The 13,050-nt window shown below is 46.0% G+C and overlaps 1 protein-coding gene across 1 annotated transcript in view; it reads right to left on the bottom strand.

Moving 5' to 3' along the window:
- ZFAND3 (zinc finger AN1-type containing 3) overlaps positions 1–13,050 on the bottom strand; it is a 214,705-nt gene that overhangs the window by 23,584 nt on the left and 178,071 nt on the right. Inside the window, exon 5 of the mRNA XM_029047294.2 lies at positions 1,183–1,350. Within this exon, the coding sequence (XP_028903127.1) occupies positions 1,183–1,350 (168 nt within the window). The remainder of the gene's footprint in view (positions 1–1,182; positions 1,351–13,050) is intronic.

Genomic DNA, 13,050 nt, shown 5'->3' with positions numbered 1-13,050 from the left:
ATTCAGTGCTCCATATGCAAAAAGGTACCGACTAGAAGAACTCAGAAAGGAGCTCTACTGTGGCTTTGCAGATCCCTATGTTAGCAGCTGCTTTGCAGGAGAAACGGGGTCGCTTAACATCTACTCTGCGCTTTCAAGGGAGCAGTCAAGTTGCTTTGACTTATGCCTGAATGGGCCACGTTAGCACCAGAGGCCTACATGACAATCATGGAAGACAGCTTGGTGGAGTGAGGGGGGTGATAAGCTTTTACAGGCCAGACACTGCTGCTTTCAAGACACTTGAATCCCAAGGGAAGAATTTCAGTATATAAAGAAAGGCCCGGGGAGACCTCGTAAAGCAGCCTTGTGCACAAAGTCAAGAAAATTATTCAGTCCCTCAAGACATTTTGCTCCCTGAAAAGTTTTCGGTAGCCCATGACCCCAATGACACTTGGAACCAGAGCTCAAACAAGGCCCTTGCCGAGCTCTCGGCGAAGAACGGAAAAAAAAAAAATCACAGTTGAGGAGTGGGTAGAAGGGAAGGGAGGTATTGAGATGAAATATCAAGCAAACAAAAACAAACTGAAAAGCACACAAGGGCGGAAGCGGGGGCCTAGTGCTTTGTTTGATGGGTAAACTAAGCAGACATTTGTTGAGTCCTGATCCAGGCATGATGCATCTAACGGAGTAAGCATGTGGAACCCGAAGTAATGCATGTCACATTGATTTTTTTTTTCCCCTTTTTCCAATCCGTACTTACCTGCAGGCTGATTTCTTTCAGACTTCAGTTACGGGCCTGGGCTAATTTGAATGTGGTTTTTAACATCACGGGACTGTGATATTAAAAGGCCTCCGATACTATGGAGGGTGTGCTCAAATTATAGGCTTCAGGAGGGACTGAAGGAAGAATTCAAATGAGCATGAGGAAAAAAGTCACCATATTGGGCTTTTCCTAGAGATAAGAGTTTGCTTCTTTCTAGTTCCTGAAGTTGCCAACTGGAAATTCCCCCTGAGGGGGCAGAAGGAGGGAGAGGACTCAATTCAATCCCCCTCTTTGAATCGAACCATCGGGGAGTGGATGCCTTATTCATCTGGTCCACCCAGGAAGGTCGAGAGGAGTCCTTGAGGACGGGCTAGAATCCGCTGAAAATTCCCGACCTTTCTTCCTCGCTATTCCCGCGGAGAGACGGGGGGCAAACTCACCACAACGACACGATCCCAGTTCCTGCTGTACCAGTTCCAGTTTGGTTTGGCACTGGAAGCATCGGCGGCGGCTCTTCTGTTTGGACCGGCTGGTTTCCTCGGGCAGCTGGGGATTGTCCAGGAGTCGTGGCCGTTTCACCGGAGAAGCCTCGCTCTCAGACTGAGAATCTGTCAGAGGGCACATTGAGGAGGGAGGTTAGCTAAGGGGGTCTGCCTGCCCAGCTGAGACCCCCTCCCCAAAGCCTCCGTGAGGAACAGTGTGTCGGATGCCCTTCGTGCCACCTGGACTCCGGTACCGTCCAATATCTCGACCTTTTCTAACTTCGCTTCTCCTCTGCTTTTCCCTCTATTCATTCAATTATATTTATTGAGCGCTTCCTGTGTGTAGAGCACTGTACTAAGTGCTTGTGAAAGGAAAGGGAGTAGGGAAAGTGATTCAGTAGGCTGGATTCAGCATGGGTCTGGAAGGCGGAAGGATCTGGGTCCTAATCCCAGCTCCACCACTTGTCTTGGGCATGTCACTTCCCTTCTCTGGCCCTCAGTTACCTTCTCTGCAAAATGGGGATTAAGACAGGGAGCCCCACGTGAGACAGGGACTGTGTCCACCCTGATTAACTTGTGTCTACCCCAGTGCTTAGTACAGTGCCTGGCACATAGTAAGTGCTTAACAAGTACCACAATTATTATTATTATTTTCATTATTATTAGATGGGAAAGGCCTCTTGGGTTGGGAAAGGCACACATACATGATGACAGGGATAACCCAAAGGCAAGAGCATGAAGGCCCCAGAAGAGCAGCGATTTGGTAGCGGAGCTTCCAGAGCACCGCAGGGGTTCGTTTTCGGCCCGGCAGATGACCTTCATCCCACTTTCATCCATCTCCCCTGCCCCTTAACACCCCATTAACGGGGGTGCCTTTATTTAGTTATGGCAATTTAGCCTCCCCTTTCTCCAACCCTCCTTCTGAGAAAGCAAGTAATTGCCCTGCTTCCATAAAGCTCCCCCCGGGCCATCCATACGGAACAGTAAACGTAGGCGGGTAACAGCTCTCAGTCCCGGTCATCCTGTGTGTTGGCTGACACAAAGAGGGCACCATGCCACGCTCCACAAAGGCAAACTTCATTTTTCATCCCATTTAGTTCCTCCAGTCCTACATGACATTTTTTTTTTCTCCCCCAGTACAAACCAACTAAGCAAGGCCTCTGATGAAAACAATTGAAAGGGAATTCAGGCTATTTCCTGCCTCGGTAGAATAGCGATTTCCCGGCCTGGAGGGCCGGCTTGCTGCAGTTATGGCGTCTGAGGCAGTGGCATGAAAGTCGGGGCGCTGTCCCCCTCTTCCTCAGCAATATAAATGTAAATGATTACAAAGCAGCCACATCAACTAAATTCAATACGTACACACAGTATTACTCTCTTGGGTACCCATAAAAATAAAAGAGTAGGCATGGAGGAACTTATATTAATAGCCTTATTCGTATATACTTTCTAAGAAATTATAAAAGGAAGCAGGACATCAATCAATGGAGTGTATTGAGTGCTGCGTGTTCAGCGATTAGTACAGTGCTCTGCACGCAGTAAGTGCTCAATAACTGACTGACTGCAGAGAACTGTACTAAGACCTTGGGAGAGTAATAAAAATTGTGGTATTTGTTAAGCGCTCACTATGTACCAGACACTGGACTAAACACTGGGGTGGATACAAGCAAATCGGGTTGGACACTGTCCCTGTCCCAAAGGGGGCTCACAGTCTCAATCCCCACTTTACAGATGAGGTAACCGAGGCACAGAGAAGTAAAACGACTCGCCCGAGGTCACGCAACAGACAGGTGGAGAGCCGGCATTAGAAGCCATGACCTTCTGACTCCCAGGCCCATGCTCTCTCCACTACGCCATGCTGCTTCTCCACGACAGAGCTGGTAGGCGTATTCTCTGCCCACGAGAAGATTACAGTCTAGAGATTTGTAAAGAACTTCTAAATACTTCTTCCGCCCGCTCCTCTACCCAGACCATTTCAGCTCATCAAAAGATGCCATTTGGATTTTTCACCGACGCTCATTCTAAGCAAATGTCCCATCCCCTCTAAGCTGGACTGCTGCGATTTGCTTCAGTGCTGGTAGATTAAGATTGCTCCAGGGTCTTCACTCAATCAACGGTATTTATGGAGCGCTGACTAGGTGCAGAGCACTGTACTAAGCATGTGGAAGAATATGGTTCAAGAGAGTTGGTAGACGCGTTCCCTGTCCACAGTTAGCTGAGAGTCTAGAGCTTACAGTCTACAGGCTAGCTTACTGTCCAGAGCCTGGTATTTGTGATTCCGTCTCGTCACTTAAGAACTCTGAACTCGGAGACAAGTGACACTGATGACACCGCTCGAAAACACAAAAAACCCAACGTGGCATCGCCACAGCTCGCCTTTCAGCTGAGCCTGCAGTTCAAGTGCAAAGCACTGTACTCAGCGCTAGAGAGAGGACGATCCAACAACAGACACATTCCCCACCCACGCTGAGCTCACAGCCTCAATAGAATTCCCTGATTTTCAATGCAATTGCCAACTGCTAGTCTTAACTCCCAGCTGTGATTTTTCGGCGAGTGACTCTTAAATGACCCATCCAATACTTCTAAAATGAATATGAGAAATGAAGATTATTTGTAAACTAAGTCCCTTCACACCCTCCGGACCCTGTCATTTTGAATGGGGACACTGGAAGCTTCTCCATGAAGCAAACTGCTCGTCAGCCCTTTTCTACCAGTCAGCTGAAGAGCCTTAATTAGAAGCTAATGAAATAAATAGTGGTATGCCAGATCATCCTCATGTCTGCTCAAGGAATTTACATCTCCTCTGCTAATTAGTTAATGAAGTTGTGTGCCATGGGGTAGGTTGCCTAAATAAAAGAAACAGATGTCCAGCGTAGGGCTTCTAATTGCATAATAATGAATTAAATCATTCAGTAGTCAATGAGAAATGTGATGCCAATTAGAAAGCAACTAACCAAAGAGACAGAAAAGACCAAAGATGGCGAACACTCTAGAAATCATCACCTTGTGTCAGCCTGAACGATGAAACAAGCTTTCATTTTTAGTGCACCAATCCCTCTCTCCTATTGCCCGGCAGTACATTTCTCAATTATTTCAATAACGGAGTGGAACTCCAATATACTTGCCTCTCTTGAACTTGCAATATTGATATGTCAGGGCTGAGGAGAGGGAGCTGGTGAAGAACTGAAAAATCCCCTACCTACTTGCTGTGGGTGACAGAATAATCATTAATAATAATTATGGTATTTGTTAAGCACTTACTATATGCCAAGCATTGCTCTAAGCGCTGGCATAGATACAAGTTAATTAGGTTGGAAACAGTCCCTGTCCCACAACTGAGGCACCGAGAAGTGAAGCGACTCACCTAAGGTCACACAGCAGACGTGGTGGAGCCGGGATTAGAACCCAGGACCTTCTGACTCCCAGGCCTGTGCTCTAGCCACTAAGCCATGCTGCTTCTCTAAGAAAGAAGATCGGGGGTGTACTAATTGGCAGTCTGAGAACCTGTCGAAGGGATGCTAAACCACAGTCCGGCCCTAAATACAAAACCTCATTGCAGGCGGTTCAACACCTGAGGCCCAGAGAAGTGAAGTGACTAACCCAAGGACACACAGTGGACAAGAGGCAGAGCCGGGGATTAGAACGCACATCCTCTGACTCCTAAGCCCCGTGCTCTTGCTACTAGGCCATGCTGCCTCATGGCTGTGGGGGGATATGTCTACCAACTATGTTCTATTGTACTCTCCCAAGTACTTTGTACGGTGCTCCGCACACAGTAAGCACTCAAGAAATACCATTGATTGACTGGACCCAGAAGTCCTGATATGGAGAAGGTATGGTTCACTGCAATAAGACAATCAAGAGACCAAGACAAGTCTTCATGAACCAAACCGTACCCCATCAGCATCAAAATTTAAAGGCGGCATCTTTTCAATCTGTAACGGGACATGGGAAGACTACCATTTTAATTGCTTTATATGAATGATACATATACATATCAATCTATGGTATTTATTGAGCGCTTACTTTGTGTAGAGCACTGTACTAAGCGCTTGGGAGAGTACAATACAACAGTCAGTGGACCCATTCCCTACCCATAACGGGCTTCCAGTTCAGAGGAGAACAAATTGACTCGCAGTTGGGAGGATTCAGACCAGCGGGTTTCTAATCCATTGCCTTAACTGCTCGGCCACGACTGCTTATATTTTCAATTTTTAGATGAAATAGCAGGCTCTTAATTGTGGTTTTCCAATGGAAAGAAAGCCCATAATCCGAAAAGATTTGAATGGCAATAACACCTCCCCACCCAACATCCCCCAGCTCCTTCCCTGAAAAATTCTGTTTCATCTCTGGCAGAAATTCACATTTATTCCTTACTGTCAATGTTCTTGTCTCCATTACTCATGTTCTCGCCCCACAATTTCCAAATAAATTGTGTCAGACCTGTCAGAGTTGAATTCTAATCTCTCTTAATCTCCTGTCAATGTCGAATTTACAGTGTACATAGCCATGGCCCTGCTAACGATCACCGGGGCTTCCCTGCCTCCTCACAGGAGTGGTCAGTCCTCTGCAGAGGCCACACTCTAAATTTAGAAAGAGAATAAGGGAGAACCAAAGTGGCAAAAAAGAAAGAATACCACCCCCCCGCCACCTCCCTCTCTCCTGATTTCCATGAAAGAGAAATGCATCTGTTTAATCTAGGGCTCAATGACAGCTTTTGAGGCGCTCAATCAGGTTTTTTAGAGCCCGTCACAGTCTCCTGACAGATTGACATTTATGATCTGAACTGCCTGTGCAAACATCAGTAGGAGCAATAATTAATGAACCGTCACACATCGCCGCCGCCGCCGCTTCTCGGGCCTTTTGAGAAAGAGCTTAAACGATGAAAACCTCTGTCCGCAAAAAGCACTGTGCTTATAACTCTAGAACTCATCAAGGAGACTTCAAGAAATCTTGTTTTACTGGAATTCTCTCTCTCTATTCTCTTGCTGTATTAGGTTTTCTGTGTGTGTATGTGTGTGCGGTAGAGCGGGGAAGAGTCTCTCTCAGTCTCTCCCAGCATTTTATTGTGGAATTCTTTAGGGAAATACTTTGCCTCATTCCCAATTTGTCACTTTAAAACTTGTCAAACACCAAATCCCTTCCCTATGTCCCGCCCCCCACCTCCACCCCACGTCAAACACACAGCTCTAAAGGCACACATTTCAATATTTGCTACAGGACGACTTTTTTTGTTACAGTGACTCATACTCAACGAGCTATTGTTCTATTGTACTCTCCCAAATGCTCAGTACAGTGATCTGCACTCAGTAAGTGCCCAATAAATATGACAATGAATGAACAAGTGAAGTTCCTTCTGGGAGAAGCTTAGTCTGCACCCTGTGAAATGCTGTGTTTCGTGCGGTCAATGTTACGACGATGACCTGATTTGTCAGCATTGCCATCCTGGATAATTATTTTATAGGCCAGGCTGATTTCAGTGTGTTAGGCAGGTTTCAGCTTTAAAAGTGTATAAGTTATTTTTAATTATTTTCTAGGTTTTCTCTTTTTTGGACGGTTAGGTGCATTTTTTGGACCTGATGATAAGAGCTCCAGAACTTCTGTGTTTGGGATTCTATCTTGTTATTTGGTGAATAGTCCAGGAGCTGAATGAGGAGTGAGAGAGAGAAGGGGGGGGGGGGGGATTATGCCGGGGCTGGGAGAGTCCAGATCTCATGACTACAGAGAAAACTGGAGGAAGTTTTCCAGATTCTAGTCCCCTTGACCAAATTCCATAAAATGGAGAGGGAGGAGAGTAGGTGCACATGGAGAGGAACCCGGTGGTTCTATACTTAACCCAAGTCTGGCTCCCATTTCATCCCTCAAAGCCAATTTTTGGTTTTTTGCACCCATTACATCCCTCAAAGTCAATTTTATTTTCTAATAGCATTTGTTAAGAGCTTACTATGGGCCAGACACCATATTAAATGCTGGAGTAGATACAGGATAATCAGTTTGGACACAGTCCATGTCTCACGTGGGGCTCCCAGTCTTAATCCCCATTTTAAAGAGGCCGCTGAGGCCCAGAGAAGAGAAGTGACTTGGCTAAGGTCCCACAGCAGACAAGCGGGAGAGCCGGAATTAGAACCCAGGTCCTCCTCTCAGGCCCATGCTCTATCCACTAGGTCACGCTGCTTCTCAAATAACTTCCCCACTGTCCCATTCTCCTGGGAATCTGTGGTTTGAATGTGGCCTTCTCTGCTGCCCGTGTTGCCACCATGTTTCTGGAAAATCACCTCAACTTCTGCAGTCCTTTTCGCTGAAGGACTTGCCCGGACGGTCTATCAGTCAGTCAATCGTATTTATTGAGGGATTCCTGTGGGCAGAGCACTGTACTAGGCGATTGGGAGAATACGATATACCAATGAATGGACACATTCCCTGCCCACAACGAGTTTACGGTCTAGGAGGACGGTCATGGGAAAGTCGAAGGTCGGTCAGGGGGAATGAGGGAGTGACAGGAGAGCATCCCACGCTATGCCTTTCACAATGTGTGTGTGTGTGTGTGTGTGTGATAGGGGTGAGGGGTGGTGGGAGCCAGGAAGAGGGAAAGCAAGCCCCCTCTTCCCTTTCCCTGCTGTTCCTCATCCACTGTGGCGCCAGCCCTGCCTGGGGAGTTCACAGTGCAGACATAATCACCTTTTTACCAAGTGCACTATTCCTAAATTGCTTTGTCTATATGATTTATTTAAGCCCCTGGGGGAGCGATTGTGTCTTCATATGTGCTGCGAAGAGTGCGGGGTCAGCATTCGATAAATAAATAATGTTTCAGCGTGCCGGGGACGGTGAGCAACAGATGGTTCGCCGTCCATGGTAGTGTATCCTCGAGGACCTTACTTCACGCCTGCCCTTCAGCCTAACTTCTTAGTCCTTGCTCTTCTACCGCATACCCGCCGGGGGTTCTCCGCTGCAGGTTTGTGCACCCAATCATCACCTGTCTCCATCAGTGATGTGTACTGAGTGCCTATTTTGTACAGAGCACTGCACGAAGCACTTGAATCAACTCTTTCTTTTCTGCTTTTCCCACCCCCACAATATGGATTGTTTTAGATGCTTTTCGTTAGAAGTGTGGACGGTTGGATACACATTCTTTTTATTCCTTAAAAAAAAAAAAGCCCCAACCAGAAGACCTATTGGGAAGGTATATTGTACAGAAGACAACATTTACAAAGGACATGTCATCTGGCCAGCCAGGCAAAGGCAACCAGAAGACATTAGATATTTCATTCCCTTATTCTATCTAGGGAAAGGGGAATAATAATAATAATTATGGTATTTGTTAAGCACTTGCTATGCACCAAGCACTATTCTAAGCACTGGGGTAGATAAAAGCTAGTCAGGTTAGACACAGGTCCTTGTCCCACATGGGGCTCACAGTCGCTTTTCTCAATCATTCTGCCTCTAAATCCTGCCAGTCTGTCCTCCTTGGCTTACCTTACCTTACGATATTACCTTGGCTCTGTCCCTTTCTGTCTGCCCTTACAAATGACATTATTATTATTATCAAGGCCATGGATCATCCTCCTTACCCATCTCTTACCGTTCCATCTCTCCTCTTTTCAGTCTATCCTCTAAAGCTACGCAGATAATCTTCCCCAAAATGCCATTCAGAATGTATCACTTTCATCCTCAAAACCTCCCATGGCTTCTAATTTCTCTTTCCACCAACAGGAAATCTAGACCATTGCTTCCAAAATTCTCCACAAGCTGTTTTCTTACCTCCCCACTCTCTTCTCCCACTGAACCCCAGCTTGCACTCTTCGCTCTACCCAAGTTCCCCTCATAGCTGTACCTCATTCTCGACTCTCTTCTCCCTCCATGGAATTCCTCCCCGTTTCAAATCTGCCAAATCACACTCTTCCCCACATTCTATGTCTTCAAAAAGACAAACAAACAAAAACCTCCTCCTGGAAGCAGTTCCCTATCTCCTTAATAAGGTCATCCCATTAGCCACCTATCCATATATGTCTACTTATTCCATTTACTTATTCATTTTTAGTTCTCTTTCCCCATTACTCCCACTGTTGTGCATATTCTCTGGTTCTGCCTGTCTCCCCACAAGACTGTAAATTCTTTGATGGGAACCAGACTCTCAATATAGTGCTCTGCCCACACTAAGTTCTCAAGTTCTGATGATTGACTATTTAATTTGAGAAAATGCATACGGAAAGTGTGGGCAACCCGTGAGTGACAGAAAGCTTGGTCAGAACCTGGTATTGGTGCTTAATATAAAATGCAACTTTCAGAGAAAAAGAGTTGGAGTATCCCAGTGGATTTTTTTCCCTTGAATTTGCAATCTTACATAGGTCTTTCCCAGAGGCTGCATACTAATATCAAAGAAGCAAGTGAGTTTATTAAGCTTATTTTGGTTAACAGCAGATGGGTAAAACACTGAGGAAGAAGAGGAAAACTTATTAAAGTGGAGGGAGATGCTCTCATCTTATTCCCCTTTTTTTGAAAGAATATCTCAAGGAGCCCAGGGCTCTAACGGAGCAGCTTGCTTTTGAGCGTATTTGTGTTTAATAGGATGAACTATCTCCCAGCAATAGGGTGTAAAAATCTCCCTGACCTACTCCAAAAGGGTACCCCGCCAAAAGATCTCTCTCCAAGGCTCCTAAATACAGTTCTCAAGTCGGCTCTTTCTTTCCCCTCTTGCCCCTTGAGATTCCGGTGTCTTGCTTTTAGTTGTATTAAATATTAGGCAACATGCCCAAAACAAAATTCCTCATCTTTCTACCCATAATCTGTCCTCCCCTTGACTTCCCCATCACTGTGGTTGACACCGCTATTCTCCCTGTCTCACAGGCCCGTAATCTTGGCATTATCCTCAACTCATTCCTCTCATTCAACCCACATACTCAATCTGTTACCACATCCTGTCAGTTCTACATTCACAAAGTCATTAAAACCCACCCTTTCCTCTCCATCCAACTGCTACTTTGTGGATCCAAGCACTTATTCTATCCCAACTTGACAATTTTATCAGCCTCCTCACTGACCTCCCTTCTTCCTGCCTCTCCCCATTCCAACCCAGACTTCGCTCTGCTGCCCGGATCATTTTTCTATGAAAACGTCCTGCCCATGTTTCCCCATTTCTCAAGAACCTCCAGTGGTTGTCCATTCACTCCCACATCAAAGAGCAACTCCTTGCTAATGGCTTGAAAGCAGCCAATCTCCTCGCTCCCTCTTATCTTGCCTCACTGATTTCCAATTACAACCCAGCAGACTCACGTGGCTGCAGTAACACCAACCTACTTACTACACCTTGATCTTGACTCTCTCGCTGTTGACCCCTCGCCCACATCCTGGCCTGGAACACCCTCCCTCTTCATATGACAGACCATCACCCTCCCCACCTTTAAGCCTTCTTAAAATCACATCTCCTCCAAGAAACGTTCCCTAAGCCCCATTTCCCTCTCTCCCTGTTTCCTCCTTGCCCTAGGATTTGTACCATTTAGTCACCCCATCCTCAGCCCCCAAGCACTTATGTACATACCCATAATTTCTTTTATTGTCTGTCTCCCCTCTGAGTCTTGTAAACTCCTTGCGAGGAAGGAACGTGGCTAATAACTCTGTTATACTGTACTCTCCCATGGGCTTTGAGAAGCAGCGTGGCCTCGTGGCAAGAGCACGGGCTTGGGAGTCAGAGGACATGGGTTCTAATCCCGGCTCTGCCCCTTGTCTACTGTGTGACCTTGGGGAAGTTGCTAAAGTTCTTTTTCTAAAGTTGCCTCATCTGTAAAAGGGGGACTAAAACTGTGATTCCCACGTCAGACAGGGACTGTGTCCAACCTGATTGCCTTGTATGTACCCCGGCACTTAGGACATAAGGTGCTTGGCACATAGTAAGCGCTTAAATACCATAATTACTATTATGATGCTCTGCACCCAGAAAGTGCTCGATAAATTCAACTAACTGATTGTATTTGTTAAGCGCTTAGTATGTGTCAAGCACTGTTCCTAAGTGCTGGGGTAAATACAAGTTAATAATAATGTTGGTATTTGTTAAGCACTTACTATGTGCTGAGCACTGTTCTAAGCGCTGGAGTAGATACAAAGTAATAATAATGTTGGTATTTGTTAAGCACTTACTATGTGCTGAGCACTGTTCTAAGCGCTGGGGTAGATACAAGATAATCAGGTTGTCCCACGTGAGGCTCACAGTCTTAATCACCATTTTACAGATGAGGTACCTGAGGCTCAGAGATGTTAAGTGACTTTCCTAAAGTCACACAGCTGACAGGTGGCGGAGCTGGAATTAGAACCCATGACTTCTGACTCCTAAGCCTGTGCTCTTTCTACTGAGCCGTGTAGGTGGGACACATTCCCAGTGCCAAGGGGCCTCAGAATCGAAGTCGGAGGGACATCAATAGTTGCCAAAAGGCTATAATAGTGGCTGTAAGGAGGGGAAAATGTCATGAAGCCTTCCATCCAAGATAACAGTTTGACATGCATATTCTGGGGCAGCTACTCTAGGCCGATTAAAGTGCATTAGTCTCCCGTGAAGATGGTTAAGTTCTTCATTACACCTGACGAATTATCTTCAATAGATAATCTTTCCCTTTTACAACCTGCTCGAGTAGTGTAGCATTCGACAACATTACAATGCATTGATTTTTTAAAATATTATGTTCACCACATTATAATAGTGCTGAATGAGAAAGACTGGTTAAGGGGAGTGTTAAACAGAAAAAGGAAGCTAAATCAAAATGTAGGAACCCAAGACGGGGGTGGGCGGCAGGGGGCAGGTAGGGGGAGAAACCTAAAATCTTACCAAACCCTGGTTTTCCCTTTTTTCTTAAATGGCTTTGTTAGGCGCTTACTATGTATGTATCCAACACTGTTCTAAACACTGGGGTAAGTGCAAGTTAATTAGGTTGGATGCAGTCCCTGTCCCGTAAAGGGCTCACAGCCTAAGTATGAGGGAGAACAGAGATCCCCTTTTGCAGTTGGGGAAACTGAGGTCCAGAAAAGTTAAGTAACTTGTCCAAGGTCACACGGCAAGCGATTGGCAGAGCCGGGATTAGAGCTTTAGTTTTTCTGACTTCCAGGTCTGTGCTCTCTCCACTAGGTCTCACTGTTTCTCCCTGATCTTCGGATTCCTGCCTACCCTACTGTCTTCTTCCCGCACAGAACAAGGAGTAGTCACCTCATCAACCAATCATAAATTGAGATGGGAATTTATTTCTAGGGCTAAAATGTTAGCGCTGAATAATCTCTTTGACTTTTTTCTCAGTCCCTTCTGAAATTTACATCTACCGTAAACAACTGCAACATCGACTCTGGAGGAAAGGAGACAGGAGGGAAGGAAAATAAAAATTAACATGTAAATAATTGAGAGAGAAAGGTTGAGGCCTCTCGGCAGGTGGCTGAAAGCAAACATATTCAGTTTTTCTGTCAGATGGGCTAGGGCGTCTCATTTTGATTTTAAGATCCTCAGTTACCTCATCTGTAAAATGGGGATTAAGACTGTGAGCCCCATGTGGGACAACCTGATTCCCCCGTGTCTCCCCCAGCGCTTAGAACAGTGCTCTGCACATAGTAAGCGCTTAACAAATACCAACATTATAGAGAAGCAGCGTGGCTCAGTGGAAAGAGCACGGGCCCTAGAATCAGGGCTCATGAGTTCGAATCCCAGCTCTGCCACTTGTCGGCTGTGTGACTGTGGGCAAGTCACAACTTCTCTGTGCCTCAGTTCCCTCATCTGTAAAATGGGGATGAAGACTGTGAGCCCCACGTGGGACAACCTGATTCCCCTGTCTACCCCAGCGCTTAGAACAGTGCTCGGCA

Source organism: Ornithorhynchus anatinus, chromosome 19, assembly GCF_004115215.2.
Source record: "Ornithorhynchus anatinus isolate Pmale09 chromosome 19, mOrnAna1.pri.v4, whole genome shotgun sequence".
In the NCBI taxonomy this organism is placed as follows: Eukaryota; Metazoa; Chordata; class Mammalia; order Monotremata; family Ornithorhynchidae; genus Ornithorhynchus; species Ornithorhynchus anatinus.
This window is presented reverse-complemented; position numbering and strand designations above follow the sequence as displayed.